The sequence below is a fragment of the Sinocyclocheilus rhinocerous genome, unplaced genomic scaffold, assembly GCF_001515625.1.
Source record: "Sinocyclocheilus rhinocerous isolate Xijiao unplaced genomic scaffold, SAMN03320098_v1.1 scaffold720, whole genome shotgun sequence".
Lineage (NCBI taxonomy): Eukaryota > Metazoa > Chordata > Actinopteri > Cypriniformes > Cyprinidae > Sinocyclocheilus > Sinocyclocheilus rhinocerous.
In genome coordinates this window covers 509,449-524,535 of record NW_015653468.1, presented here as the reverse complement: position 1 = coordinate 524,535, position 15,087 = coordinate 509,449, and the positions used below count along the sequence as shown (strand labels likewise).

At 38.3% G+C, this 15,087-nt stretch overlaps 1 protein-coding gene across 5 annotated transcripts in view; it reads right to left on the bottom strand.

Moving 5' to 3' along the window:
• Positions 1-1,409: 1,409 nt before the first annotated feature.
• LOC107716033 (FERM and PDZ domain-containing protein 1-like) overlaps positions 1,410-15,087 on the bottom strand; it is a 46,703-nt gene continuing 33,025 nt past the window's right edge. For all 5 annotated transcript variants that reach the window (XM_016522348.1, XM_016522347.1, XM_016522349.1 and 2 more), the window contains 11 exons: positions 14,299-14,403; positions 13,992-14,087; positions 13,340-13,465; positions 12,178-12,297; positions 11,400-11,536; positions 11,192-11,318; positions 10,374-10,466; positions 9,766-9,948; positions 9,453-9,597; positions 7,119-8,135; positions 1,410-6,135 (listed from right to left, as the gene is read on the bottom strand). In XM_016522348.1, the coding sequence (XP_016377834.1) occupies positions 3,674-6,135; positions 7,119-8,135; positions 9,453-9,597; positions 9,766-9,948; positions 10,374-10,466; positions 11,192-11,318; positions 11,400-11,536; positions 12,178-12,297; positions 13,340-13,465; positions 13,992-14,087; positions 14,299-14,403 (4,611 nt within the window). In that variant the 3' untranslated portion in view covers positions 1,410-3,673. The remainder of the gene's footprint in view (positions 6,136-7,118; positions 8,136-9,452; positions 9,598-9,765; positions 9,949-10,373; positions 10,467-11,191; positions 11,319-11,399; positions 11,537-12,177; positions 12,298-13,339; positions 13,466-13,991; positions 14,088-14,298; positions 14,404-15,087) is intronic.

The window sequence follows — 15,087 nt, the reverse complement described above, 5'->3', positions numbered from 1 at the left end:
GCTATTGCAGACAGAAACAATACTGTACTACAGAGATGTTTCCTGTCAGCTTGATTTTTGAGTGGACTTTGCTGTTCCGATGAGCATGAACGGTATATGAGTGGAGCACTCACATAGGCCGCGAGCGACTGAGCGGGGCACACACACGCATAGAGCGGGAAAATACACACACACATAGAGCGGGATAATACACACACACGCATAGAGCGGGATAATACACACACACATAGAGCGGGATAACACGCAGAGCGTCACACCACGTGAAAGTGAATCCTGAGCGGTGAACTCATTTTTAATGATTCTAACATAACACTAAGCCAAACACCAAAAAACAACTACGTGTATGTACAGCCACACACATATACATATACATGTACATATATATATAATTTAATTTCCATTTTGTATGTTGAAGTACTGAAATAACTCAAATTAAATAAAAACTAAAACTTAATAAAAAAACCTATATAGACATAATAAAAAACTAATAACTAATAAAAAAAACAAAAACAAAAAAACAAAAAACACTCAGAGCACTTTAGTAACCATATTGCAACACCCTCACAGCTACTGAATAACATACAACTGTACCATCCTCAGAAAATTTGAAAATCTAGTTTGTTTAATATTTTTGTAATAAAAGCATCACTTTGAGGGATAGTTCACCCAAAAATACTCATCCTCACGTCGTTCCAAATCTGTATGACTTTGTTTCTTCTGCAGAACACAAAGGAAGATATTCTGAATAATGTTGGTAACCAAACAGTTGATGGTCCTCATTGACTTTATATGAACAAAAAATACAATGGAACTCAATGGGAACTGACACTGTTTGATTATCAACAAACGACATGAGGGTGAGTAAATGATGGAATTTGTATTTATTTTTGGTGAACTATGCTTTTAATAGAGTGTTAAATTACCTAAGGCACAGAGTTTCCTATGACATTTACAATTAAAAAGAGAAAAGACTACAAAAACATCTTTAAGAGTTACTACAGATTAAAATTTAGTCACTCCCTCTGTTGAAAAGCCACAGATTACAGCGAGCGTGTCTGCCAGCAAACAGCTCCAGCACAATCCCATCATTCCCTCTGTTTGAACTGTGAAAGATTTCATCTTGAGTTTAATCCAAGGCCTAATCTGTAATCTCCTCCTGCCAACTCAAAAACAAATACAGCCTGACAATTTAGTGCTTTAGTAGGTGTGGTAAACTAGAAATTAGACTGTTAGAAAAGACAAAACATTGTAAAATAACAGCTGTAACAGCTTTTGAGAATAAAGCCCAAAAATATCTAAATCAAATCTCACAAAATCTGTCAAGAACATGTCCAGGTCATATATCAACCCAAAATCAAAAGAAAGATGTAAGAAATCATATTTTGCCTAAAGAAAAATGAAAAAGCCACACAACACAAAAGCTGCATTAGTTCCATAGCATTTGTCATTCAAAATCAAACCTTTATTATCATGAACACAGTAGAGGGAATGCAAAACATACTCTCGATTGTCCCTTCTCATTTCATTCAGAGGTTTGCCTTCATATTCACGTAAAGCCACATTTAAGATTTTATTTTGTGCACTTTGAAACACAATCATCTGCATACAACATGTCTCAATACATATGGTCTTTACAAGCAGTTTTTTTTTTGCTTCATAGTTGCTACAAATGCAATGGCAGTTCCTTTAAGTCTTCGTCATTCTTAGAACCTTCATTTGACAGGAAGATTTTAATACAGAAATATGTTTGCTCTCTGATAGTCCGATATGAAAATTGTTCCTGTGAAAAGACTGAATAATAACATATTTGTATCTTTCCTTCTCATGACTTTTCTCTTGATGCAAACGATCTTTCTGACTTGATAACCACAATCTGGCAGTGTGTTTATTGGGAGGGATGTGTCCAATATGGATGATATTCTTGCCATCTGAAAGCACTTCTCTAAAGTCAAGTTACTTAGAACTGAACAAGGCTGATGTCATAATCCGTCCATTGACCTCAAGTTGGTCATGTGATCTGGGCAATTTAATTATGTATTCTGGGTGCAAGTTGCCTTTTGAAACCTGCTCTAGAAACAGCCAGTGAGAATTTTCATCCTTGGCTGTAATACCGCAAAATACTGGTCTGAGATCAGCAACAAAGGGCAAATGAATCACCAGGACTCAATTACTCGAAATTCCAAGTGTAGTCTTTGATAATCTCCACAATCATATTTTTGTGAATATGACAGCCAAATCCAAAATTGGCATTCTTAGATCTGAAACACTCTATGCAAGTACAGAAATGCAGATTTGAAGGCTTGAACGATGCATTTCAATTGTGCAGTTCCAAACAAACTCTCAAGGAGGCAACAGGCACTGCGTTATGTATTACGCAATGAAATTGAGCTGGTTTCGCTAGAAGCATTTGCGTTCACATACTTGCATGGAGTATGTTTCTGGCCTTACTCAAAGATGATTTAAACTGAGTATTTAATGTATACTAAATATGGTGCAGTTCACCACTTACAAAAGTGAAAGAAAAAAATATTTCCAACTGAACCTTTTGTTTGAATAAACAGAAGGCAAAATAAATATACGCTGCATTTGCAAAATAATGCAATCCAACAAACTTCACAACAATCTTCCAAGATAAAATATAAGGCCTAGGCTTGTCAGGGACGTCCTCTAAAGCGAAATATTAGTGATTAATAACAAATTGAAAATTATGTATGTATTAATATGTATAAATTGTAAGAAAGTATAATACGTGGAAAAATTTGGGTATAAATCGTGATGCTTGCATAGTCAAAAATGACAGACCAGTGAGAAATTGTGTGGTTTGGCTATCATTGGGATCGGTTTTACAGGGTGCTCCAGTAACGTGGTGACATCGTTGTTGTGTAAACACGCCCCAATTGTGCTATTATGTCTTTGGACCACACTGATCTCTGTGGTTAACAATCAGTTGATAGGCCAATATAAAAACTAACATCAAAAGCCAAACTTGACACGCCAACATACAGGTAAAAAAAAAGCCAAACTGCCGCACTTCTATTGCCATAAGCTCTCATTCTACAGCCGGAAAGGTATCATAGACAAAATGAAATGATAATCCTTTGGATAGTCTGGTGAAACGTTACTGCATAAGTATTTGGGCTTCTTAGTGTTTGTCCCAGCATCTATTGTTAGGGGTTAGTGGAGTGTCCGTTCGCTTTGTTCCTTCAGTCTGTTAGAGCAGCATGACTAAACTAAACATGAAAACAAGTGAAGTTTCATAACACTGTTTATCTCAGTTATTAGAGCAAGAGGTAGGGATTCACATATACCCAAAAAAAAAAAAATGCAGGTATAGTAGGTTAGAAACCACGGTGCGCATATACTGTATGCAAAAAATAAATACATACTACAGACTGTACATACATCGGGGAATTAAAGAACCGTTAGAAAATAGCTATGTCTGAATGCATAATTCCAGTATGTTTATAGGGAGACTTGGCAAGACAAACAGGTTAACACATAACAGTTCTGACATGTTAGTTTGCTAACTGTGTGTGTACGTTCACGGCACTTACTATTATTCTTGTGTGCCAGCACACAATCAGTTTTTAGATGCCAGAAAGGCATCGCTACTTTAAGTACAATTCTATGCTCGCACTCTACAATCCCTTAAGAGGGTGCCGGAAGGTAAAATTCAAAAGTTCAGAGGTACATTTCCATTGTCTATGTCTGGTGTCCGTGTCCGAAACAGTTGTGTTAGCGAGAAGACGGTTGAAATGAGAACAGTACACTGCTTGGCTAAGAGCCTGACACCTTCGCCCTCTCTCGCCATCTCTACAGCACCTACAAACTCCTTATACAGGTCCACGATCTCCTCAAGCTTCCTCAGGGCCTCATCTGCATCAATATCCCCATGACAGCTTCCGCAGTCCGAACAAGGAACTCGCATGCAGGTTGAGGTAAGTTGCACTAGAGCTCCAAAGCTGTTTCCGAGGGACAGAAGAGCATCATCAGGTGCCCATCCAACCCGTGTGGCTCTCTGACATCCTGACGCCAATCTCCGTGCCTCCGCCTGAACCAGGCATCTCTCTGTCTCTGAAAGCGAATTCCCATTCACATTGCCGTTTTCGCATTCCCCCTTGTGGGTTGGAGGGTATACTGCAGAAGGTCCTTTCTTCAAAACCATAAGTAGTTCATCAATATCTCGCTGCAAACAGGCATAGCTGTCTTTAAGCCCTGCACCTTTCTGACCAGTAACATAACGGTGGCCTTGCAAAAAATGGAGCGGATTATTCATTGGTCCACAGTCTAGAGGCAGAGATTCCAGAGGTCTGGGAGGGATCAGGAGTGGACTGAGTTCTGAGGATGAAGGTAGGGGACGAGGGGAATCTCTGAGTAGGGAGAGAACATTTGGTGAGGGACCAGAGAGGGTTGCAGGGGATGGAACCGGGGTGGGTTGTGGTGGTTTACTTATCCGGTTTCGACGGGAGAACTCGTAAACAGTCAGATCATCATCAAAGCTGCAGCTGTCCTCTGTATCTCCGCTGAAACAGTTGGCATAGACTGTATGACAGCCACATGCATCACGATGGGAAGGACTTGTGGAGGATAGAGAGGACGCATTGTCAAGTTGAATCTCTGAAGGGTTACCTTTGTGTGACTGAGGCTGTTCGGACTTGCAGGTCCCAAAATACCTGTGCAACTCGGTAGCTTCTGTGGAAAATTTCTGCCTCAGGTCAGGATGGCTTGACGATGTTGGAGGTTTCCCGTTAGTGTCTTTAACAGGACTTGGGGTCACTTCCTCAGGTCCATCTTTTAGCTTCACAATGACTACTTCAGCATCTTTCTCTTTCCAGTCAATCAAAGATGGCACTGAAGTGGCCTTGGGAGATACCTTCTTGGAATCATGATTCACATCTGTTGCAATGGTTGCTATATTGCCTGTTGATGAAATAGTGTTGCTGAGTGCTACTGTCCCCAAGATCTCTTGGGAACGGGTGAGGTACCAGGGCATATCCTGAATTTTTCCCCGCAAGGCTGTGGCAGACAGACGTCCGGACGAGCCTGTTCTGCTGGGGAAGCTAGTCCCTGTTTGAGCTGGATCTTCAGGAACAATATTTACAGATTGAACTGAAGGAGAAGGTAAGGGAGATGGAGATGGGGTAGGAGTGGTTGAAGCACTTGTAGGTTTGACTGTAGAGCTTTCAGCCTTTAGTTCAGTTCTTAAGTTCTCATGACTTAGAGAAACACCCTTACTCAGTGTAGAGAGTGGGGAGGTACTGGTACCATTTCTCTGAGACCAGGTGTGTAGAGAAAGACCATTGGGGGGAACTTTTGTCTTTTCCTCAGGCTTTTGTGACTGGGCATTAACTGCCTTTGAGGATGGCTGTAAACCAATGAATGATGGCTTGGGAGGTATTGGAGGCTTTGTGTTCATCTGGGGCACTTTATTTTCTGATTTTCTGGTTTCAAGAGAGTCTGATGACTGTTGTTGTAGAGGACTCTTGCTGTCTGCTGTTATTTTCCCAAATTCAGTTGTTCCTTTGGCATTTGTTGGCTCTTTCTGATTTGGCTTACTATCTTGACTATCAAGTCTCTCAAGATCCACATGATTTGGAGTAGTCTCTTTATCTAGACTGTCTGAAACCTGGTCAGTTATTCCATTTTGTGGTCTCAGACCATTTTGAACAGTCTCTGGGTCTACTAAGGTTTGTTGGGGAAAGGTAGCTTGGCGTACAGCTGTTATTAATGAGGAAGACAATGGTGGTCCAGGCCCTGTGACTGGTTTAAACTCCATGGTGTCTGGCTCCATCTCTAGAAGCTGCGATGATAGGTGTGGATTTTGGCCAGGGATGTCTCCATTGCAGTGCTGGGCTTTCTGTCCCGTGGAGTGGTTAGCAGAGAAAGATTTAGGTTCCACAGGTGTAGGTTTAGGGAGAAAAATCGGTGAAGGCTGATGGACCTCCAATTCACGGTTTTTAGTCTCAGGGATTGCAGAGGTGAAATGGTTGGCAAGAGAAGGTTTTTTTTTTAGGGTCTCTGGTGTGGCGCTGTCCTTCTCTTTGCTGTCTCTGGATTCTGGAGCTTTTTTGTTGTCCACACTAACCTTAATGTCACTAAAAGAAGGATGTTTGTTCTCAGAATCTGAACTTTTCTCTGCAAAAGAGTAAGAGACAAGAGAGACGTGTACATAAGTTGAAAAAAAAAAAAACTAGATATTTAACATTTTAAAAGAATATTCCGGGTTCAATACGTTTAAGGTAACAATGTTTTTTTTAAGATTTATTTTTGGCATTTTTGCCTTTTATTAGGATAGGACAGTATATACTGACAAGAAACAAAGTGGGAGAGAGAGAGGGGGTACAGGATTGGGAAAGGACTGCAAGCCGGGACTCAAACTCGGGTCATCCACAGCGCAACGGCACTATATGTCGGTGCGCTGCCCACGAGACTATCGTTATCGACATATGTAACAATGTTGATTACCTTACCACTTAATACCTTCAAACACTAATTCCTCAGTTTTTTTAAGCAAAAATTGCAGTAAGGCACTTACAATGCAAGTAAACAGGCCCGTGCAAATTCTTACTTATTGCTTACTAACCATGTGCAAATTTATATCCTATATTTCCAACTTGTCATGACCACCTAAAGGCAGTAAACCCTGCTACTCTGACATGCAGAAAGATACAAGAAATATGATGTTGTGTAAAACAAGTGCAAAAATATGTTACAGATGAAATAACACACGTTTTAAAGAAGTGCTTTTACAAAAAAAAAAAAAAACTTTACATTCCTGCTTTTAAAACCACATCTCTTCCATCTACACTTGACCCTCTAACACTAGCACTCTCTATTCTATTCACCCGGTTAAAAGAAGTGATTTTAAAAAAAAAAAAAAAAACTTTACATTCCTGCTTTTAAACCCTCAAAGTGCACAGCCATGTTTGCTTTATTTCAAGTGCTTTACTTTAATAGTGATTTTAGCTAGTTTTTTGGGGGACCTGTCGAAAAAAGTTTTTCTGGTAATGGACTTTATGCTATAAATGTTGTTGATAGAGCTTAACTTGTATTGAACCTGGAACATTCTTCTACGGAATGCACAAATGTTTTGTGGTAAAAATAGATGGTTCACTGACCTGTGAGGCCTTGCTCTGTGATGGGAGGGGTAAATCGATCTTGGGCATCAAAAAATTCATCCTCAGATTCTGAACAACTGTCTCTGGAGTCCTTTGCTTTTTCAGGGACATTTGAGGGCACAGCTCTCATCAGCACAGATTGTCCTATTAATTTTGAATATGGCCCCTGTTGTTTAGCTTCATTTATCTTTTTCTGTGGGAAGCTTTTTCCCTCTTGTCTACATGCTGGATGGTTGTGAATCCTGGTGAAGATTGCCTGAAAGTTCACTCCTGCTAATTTAGCATTTATGCTGTTAGGGGTACAAGAGGCTAACACAGCCTCAAATTCTGCTGACATGGCAGAAATGCGACCATCTTTTCCACTGTCTCCTCCTTCATCATCCTCATCATCCTCACTCAAAGCATCGTCGCTGGCCGCAGGTGGGCTTGGCAAGCTGTCAGACATTTGAGAGAGCTCAGAGAAGCACAGACCTGAGTGATTATCGTAGGTCAGTTCTGAAGGTCGTCTGAGTTTGTTTGAACTGCCGCTCTCATCCAAATGCTCTGGCACCTCCAGGAGGTAAGGGTGGTGGACATCCAGGCTCGAGGCACCAGAACTGGGTTTCTCTTCCAGAGACACGTCCATATGGCCAAGCCCACCAATGGCTGCCTTAATACTCTCCTCCAGTGCATTTAGCGAGTTACTAGACAAACTGGAGAAGCTGCTGTTGACTCGAGGGTCCGTGTACCAACCTGTCTCCAAAAGGGAATCCATTATCATGGCGTAATCCTCATCTCCAACAGACTCTCTCTTGCTCGCCTCATCTCCTTCATCTTCTAAAAAGGGATGCGTTACAATCACTCTAACCTTTTCTGCCTCTGCTTCACTTTTCCCCTCAGCTTCCTCTCCTTCCTCTGTGCCATCATTTGTATAAGTAGACATAGTGTCCTCTGACAGCTGAGTGTCCAGCAGTCCCTCCATGGCATAGTCATCCTCTGAACTGTCTTCTGAATCGCTCCCACACCGAGAAACATACCCTACACAAAACACATTAAACATAAATTATGTAGCATTTAGTATAATATAATTTACAAGTGACTTTTTTCATAAGTGATTTAATCCATTTAAAAATACAACTGATTATTGACGTTATAACTGAAATAAAAAAAAAGGCATTTCATAAAATCTGTAAATCTTAAATAACACAACATACATTCCATATACATTGTAACACAGTGTAATCAATATGTCCCATAGTAGCACCGTGATATTCTTGGAAGAACTATGTATACACCAAGGTACATAATTTTCAGTATATTTCAAAGTACCATAGTCTGGCACCATCACTGTACAATGGTACCACCATAGTACTTTTTCATGTTGTTGCAACCACAACATGCAATGTGCAAAATTTTGTCTCTTGGTTTTTATTTCTGCGGCATTGTGCTGGGTAGCACATTGTGGACTACCTAGTCATCCGATCAGTGTTATTTTAGTATTATATATGTAGTAGTATTTATTTTTTTGAATTAGGTATTTTCAGCTTCCAACAATTCTCAAATTCCATTTCAGTTTGTTGCCAAGGCAACATTTCTGAAAGTGTTTTCAGTTTAAGTTTTTCATCTAATATTTATACGTAGGGATGCACAATATTATCGGAATCGGCTTAATTATAGTGGCTTAAAATGTATCGGCATCTACTTGATATGAAAAATGATGCCAATATGCTTTGCCGATAAGTAACTCACATGGGCTGAGGGTTTGCTAGCGATAAGATCATGTCAGCAGTGTGGTCATTCTTGATGCTAACTTTTGTCTAAATGGTGATAGATTCACTTGGTGTTGTTTCCAAACAAAAGAAAATATACCCCCGGTTTCACAGACGAGGCTTAAGCTAGTCCCAGACTAAAATGCATGTTTGAGCTGTCTCAACTGAAAATATCTTGCTCTGACATATCTTAAAATATGTCATTGTCATTGTTCTGTGTCAAGATGCACGCCTGTAATGTTTTCTTCTATGGCATTTTTGTAAAAGTTGCTTAAATATCTTAATTTAATTAAGGCCTAGTCCTGGCTTAAGCTAAGCCCCGATCGGCTATCGGCCACAATGTGTTGATAAATATCGGCATATCAGATATCAGCAAAAATCCAATATTGTGCATCCCTAATTTATAGTTTATTTTATTTCAGCTTTATTTAATATAACAAAAATGATTTTTAACAGATTTAGTTAACAATAATAACACTTCTCCCTACACAGAGCAACATCAATCACTTGTAGTGTGGGCAGGGTGTTAGGAGAAAAAAGTTGTTATGCCACATATGTAATGACTCAACCTTCCCTAATCTCCTACCTTCTTCTGCCGGAATGCGTCGCATTTTAGGTCTGGGTCCCCAGCGAAACACATTGATATTGGGGTCAACCAGCAGTTTGCAGTATCCAGCCAAGAGGCAGGCCAGATCTTTAGCTGCTACCGATTCCATTAACAAGGCTATTGGCTGGAAGTTGCAGGATAAAGAGATTGTCAGATGGAGAGAGAAAGAGAAGAAGAGAGAGGAAAAACATATTTCCGTGACTGGGTGTTTATCCACACCTGGATGTCCCGAAGGTACGGTTTCAGCATTTTAACTGTGTTTATTTTAATCTGTTGGTAGACGTGTACACACCTGGATGTCCTGCAGGTAAATCTTGAGCATGCTGACTCTGTCGGACTCTGAGAGCACCTCTATTCGGGTGATGTAGTGGAAGTCTATGATGGTGGAGATCATGTTGAGCTGGTGGTTTAGTATTTGGCTGATCCCATATCTGGCTCCCACCAGCAAAGTCACCAGTGACTCCCTGTCCTGCAACTGTAACACACACATGTCCTTCAATCTGACTCAGTCTTACCAAGGAAATACATAAACATATAAAGAATGTAAACAGGATTTTTAAAATGTCCCATGTGAATCTTATGAGTCAGTTCTTTATAATGAATTAGTCTCAGGCTTTACGTCATTTCAAGGTTTATTTTTATGCCATTGCGAGAGATGCCGCTATTTTATCCAAATCTCTCGCTCCCTAGAAGAGCCATCTTATATAACATGCTTAAATTCATATCCTTAAAAACAGGAGGATGCTTGTCAAGATTTTATCCAGCATAACATTATCTAGAAAAAACAAAAAACAAATGGTTGCCGCCAGGCAAGAGAGGAAAATAAAGAAACATAACTGTGCCCTGCAGATTTTGTTTGTTATTTGTGATGAATGTGGCAGATGGACACAACTCTCTCACCAGCATGGTGGCGTTGTAGCTTCTTCCGCTGTATGAAATCAGCTCCGCCATCTGGGTCAGATAAGCCAACCGGGCCTGAGACACAGAAATCACCTGAAAAAGTGAGAGAGAGGGAAATGGAAAAGATAAACAAATAGATTTTCATTATGATTGAAGTAATAAAAACAAGGACAGGACAAAGAAAAGTGGTCTTCCAACTGCTGCAGTGCATAATATGTATAATGTGCACAGTATGCATATTCTTGTTTGGTATAGAAAACCCAGTTCTCAACTACATTTGGTCAAATGTGCAGGATATATACATAAAAAATATATGCATATTTTGCTTTAAACTTAATATATATTGTTTCTATAGATATTATCAACAACTTGAAATTTATAGTTTTATATTTCACCATTGTTTTAAATTTGATTGTGTCATTTGCATTGGGATTCATGGGATTGTAGCTCTTTAATCGGCTACATACGTTTGCCTTTTTTTTTGTCTGATTATCTGAGTACTTTTTGTTTCAAATCAAAGTTTGTAATGTTGTAATTCACCTCATAGCTGGTTGGTTTGGTTTATGGCAATTTTTTTAAATACCTATGGAAAAACTGGATGGAAAAACTACTTCCAGTAATCAACAAACATTTACACTGCATACTATTTCACATACATTTTTGAAAGAATAGTAGGCAGTGTGTTAAACCATGTTTAGTTTGTCAAAGGGATCATCTATAAACTAGTATTAATTTTATTAATATTTTAAATATAAAAATGTAAATGTCAAAAATCATTTAAAATATATTATTTTCTGAAAGATGTAAAAGACACACACCTTCTGATGTGGTTCTAGCAGTGACTGGATCTTCTTCATGTGGTAGTTGAGAGCTTTCCGTAGGTCTTTCTCTCTCATGTTCCTCAGCAGAGTGGGAGAGATGAAGCTCTCTAAACCAAACTCCTTGCTGACACAGACATGCACATGCATTAAATGACTGTTTTCTAATGTAGCATGAGTATTTTTGAGTGTATGTGTGCGCTCTTACACAACGCTCTTAACAGATGCCCTCGCGGTCTGGCCACAGCTTGCCAGTTTCTCGTGCATGTGCAAAGCGGCTAGTCTCAGCGCTGTATTACATTTCATCTCTACAGCATAGCGTTCCTGTAACACATCTCCCACACTCTACACACATTTACACACCAGGGTTACGTCAGTTAACTAAAACTAAAACCACATAAAACATTTTCCTTACTTGAAATGAAATAAACATTAACTGACATTAAATAAATTAAAATATTTCAGCTATTTGCCAAGGCAGCATTTCTTGACATTACTTGATGCACTAAAATAACTAAAACTGAAATAATTTATAAATTGTAAAAAAAAAAAAAAAAAAAAGTAACAAAAATGACAAAAACACCCAACAAAACTGCTGCAACTAAAATTAACATGAAAATGCAATATAAAAATAAAAACTAATTCGTAATACTGATAAACTGTAATAGTACCTTACTTGCTGATACTTAATAACTGACTTAATAACTTAATAATAGCCTTGCTTTATTTCTACGCCAAAAAAATTATAAAATGATTAAAAAAAAAAAAAAAAAAGTAACAAAAATGACAAAAACACCCAACAAAACTGCTGCAACTAAAATTAACATGAAAATGCAATATAAAAATAAAAACTAATTCGTAATACTGATAAACTGTAATAGTACCTTACTTGCTGATACTTAATAACTGACTTAATAACTTAATAATAGCCTTGCTTTATTTCTACGCCACTTTATTTTTAGCGGTACATAATCAAATTGTGGTACCTGCTGAAAGAGGTACTCAAAGGCCACAGGATCATCCTGCAGGAGGTCCATTGGGTCTCTGGGAATGAAGCAGACTCTGAACAGACACCTGTAGTCATGGGAATCCTTCTTCTGTACCACCTGAAAGAGCAGCACTTTATTACAAACTCCAGTCGTGGCTGTAGTGTGTATAAGTACGTATATTTCACTAAATTAATAGTTCTGTATGGTTTTACATATGTTAGAAAATTAGACATATCTTTGCCTATCTTTATACATAACTTGCCTAGCTGCAAGCTACTCACAATTGAACAACCTTATTTTCCAGAAAATAAGTCACACCTGACTATGTCAAAATTGCATTGCTGAGAGAAAAAAAAGATAAGCTGCATTGTACAAGTCGCATTTTGTTATTACATTCAGAAATATTGTAAAATACTGGTATATTAAATGTTTTCAAACATTATACGTACTATGAACGTATTTTATTTCTCCTTACTTAAAGACATTTTGCACATTATGTAAGCCACGTTGGAATATAAGTTGCAACATATTCAGATGATTTAAAAACTTGACTTATATTCCAGAAAAATACAGTAGTCAAGACCCTTTAAGTTACTGACAAAATATAAGATAATTACGATCAAGCTGTTTAAAACAGTCATTTATTTTAATTATACAATTATCAGCGCATATTATTTCTTTTCAAAATTACAGCACAATGAGGGTGACAACATCTAATTTGAACACAAATATTTACACAAGATACAACTCATAAAAAACACCTAATTTATATTAGATGTAATTTTTACCAGATCAAAACTAAGGGATTAATAGTAGCAATTAAAAAATAGATTTCAATAAGTCAAAACTGAAGGATGATGGGAAGAATCAGTGAATTGGCTGACTGAAATGAACTGTCCACATTAATCAATACACAAATATGAATCAGACTTCCCAATGCTACCTGAGAGAGAGAGGCATTTTAGATGTGTAATGTGTTTGATCAATGCTCACTTGTGCACAATATAGTGTCATGCTACATTTAACTATTTATCCTGCTACGGTTATTGTTGGAAAAGTTGCTTCTTAACGCTTAGCATTATTCTGAATGTAGCCGAGCTACTGTTGTAACTTGAAAAACTCTATATGCATTGCTACTTTTAGTTATCTAGTGTGTTACCTTTTGTATGAGCTCCTCCTCATGCAGCAGCAGTAGTTTGGTGATGTTATATTGCTGTTCCAGCACCAGTGCGAAATGCTCAATACATCGAATGGACAGCTTCTCTTTCAGAGTCAACACGATATTCTGCACACAGAGACAACTTTACTACACTCTCAAAAATAAAGCTTTCAAAATAGGGTTTGAGCAGCAATGCCATAGAAGAGCCGGGTTTAGGTTCTCAAGAGAACCTTTCAGTGAACAGTTCTTAAACTAACCATTTTTTCTTAGTTAAGAACATTTTAATGATCCAAAGAACCCTTTCCACTGTAAAGAACTTTCTGTGGAATGGAAAGGGTTCATGGATCTTAAATCACAGATATTAATAATGAAGCTTTATTTTGTAGAGTATACATCCACGCAAAGTCATTCTGGATTTTGGAGGTTAGTGGAACAAACATAGATGTCTTATAAAATAAAGAAAAAAGGGGTCTTGAAACTTTTTTTTAGGCCCTTGACTCTTGGTGGATAGATGTTTTCATCTTTTCACAAAAATAAATTTAGGATCAAGCAATAACTGATAGATTTCCTGCATTATCGCTGGACCCCACAGTACTGAAGTTAAAGCCAAAGTTGATATAGAGTACAGAAAAGAAAAACAGCAATCTAAAACCTTGACAGTGGTGGACTTGTGAAATTTGAAGGCTTTGGTCTGGCCGTTCTCCAGGTACACCTTCAAAACGTTGGGCAGGAAGAGAAGAGAGTTTCCCTGGAAACGATCAATGAAACATGGATTAGGAAAAAAGCATGTCATCATGTTTTGATGAAAACAAATATACCAACAACAAATGTATTATCATGCAATTCTGCTTGTGGTCATGGCTAGATAGTACAAAACTATTAACCAGGCTGCATCACACCATTCTTTGGTCCAAGTGTAATCCTGACTAGGGTTGGTGTGAGAGTATGTGTGGCTTTACCTGAGTGTGTCCGTTGACGACCACCTCTTCTGCAAAGCGCACTTTAACGGGGTTTCTTCTCAGACGAGCTCTCTTCTCTGCTGTTATGAATGAAGACTTAGGATTCTGAAGGCAAAAAAACAAACATTTCTTTAAATTCTGAGCTGGACAATGACACTATGGTCTTCTGTAGGGTTGCCTTATAGCTGAAATCTCAAGGGATAGTTCACCCAAAAATGAAAATTCTGTCATTAATTACTCACCCCCATGTGGTTCCAAACCCGTAAGACCTTCGTTCATCTTCGGAACACAAATTAAGATATTTTTGATGAAATTCGAGAGATTTCTGACACTGCATTCAAGACACAGAAACATAGTAAGGACATCGTTAAAATATTACATGTGACATCAGTGGTTCAACCGAGCAAGACTGACACAGAAGAGAAGAAATAGTTTAATAAATTTTTGTTTTCTTTGCGCACAAAAAGTATTCTCATAGCTTCATAAAATTAATGTTGAACCACTGATGTCACATGGACTATTTTAATGTCCTTACTACCTTTCTGGGCCTTGAACGTGTCAGTTCGGTTGCTGTTTATGGAGGGTCAGAGATAGTGCTGGGCGGTATGACCAAAAATTTATATCACGGTATTTTTCAAAATTATACCGGTTTCACGGTACATGACGGTATTTTTTTTTTTCATGCGTGACCGGGTGTTAACCATATTTTCTACTGATTGAGAGAGGAAATACTGCAGTATATTGACTTAGAATGCCCTATTTTACTGTCACGATGAGTGAATATTGTCA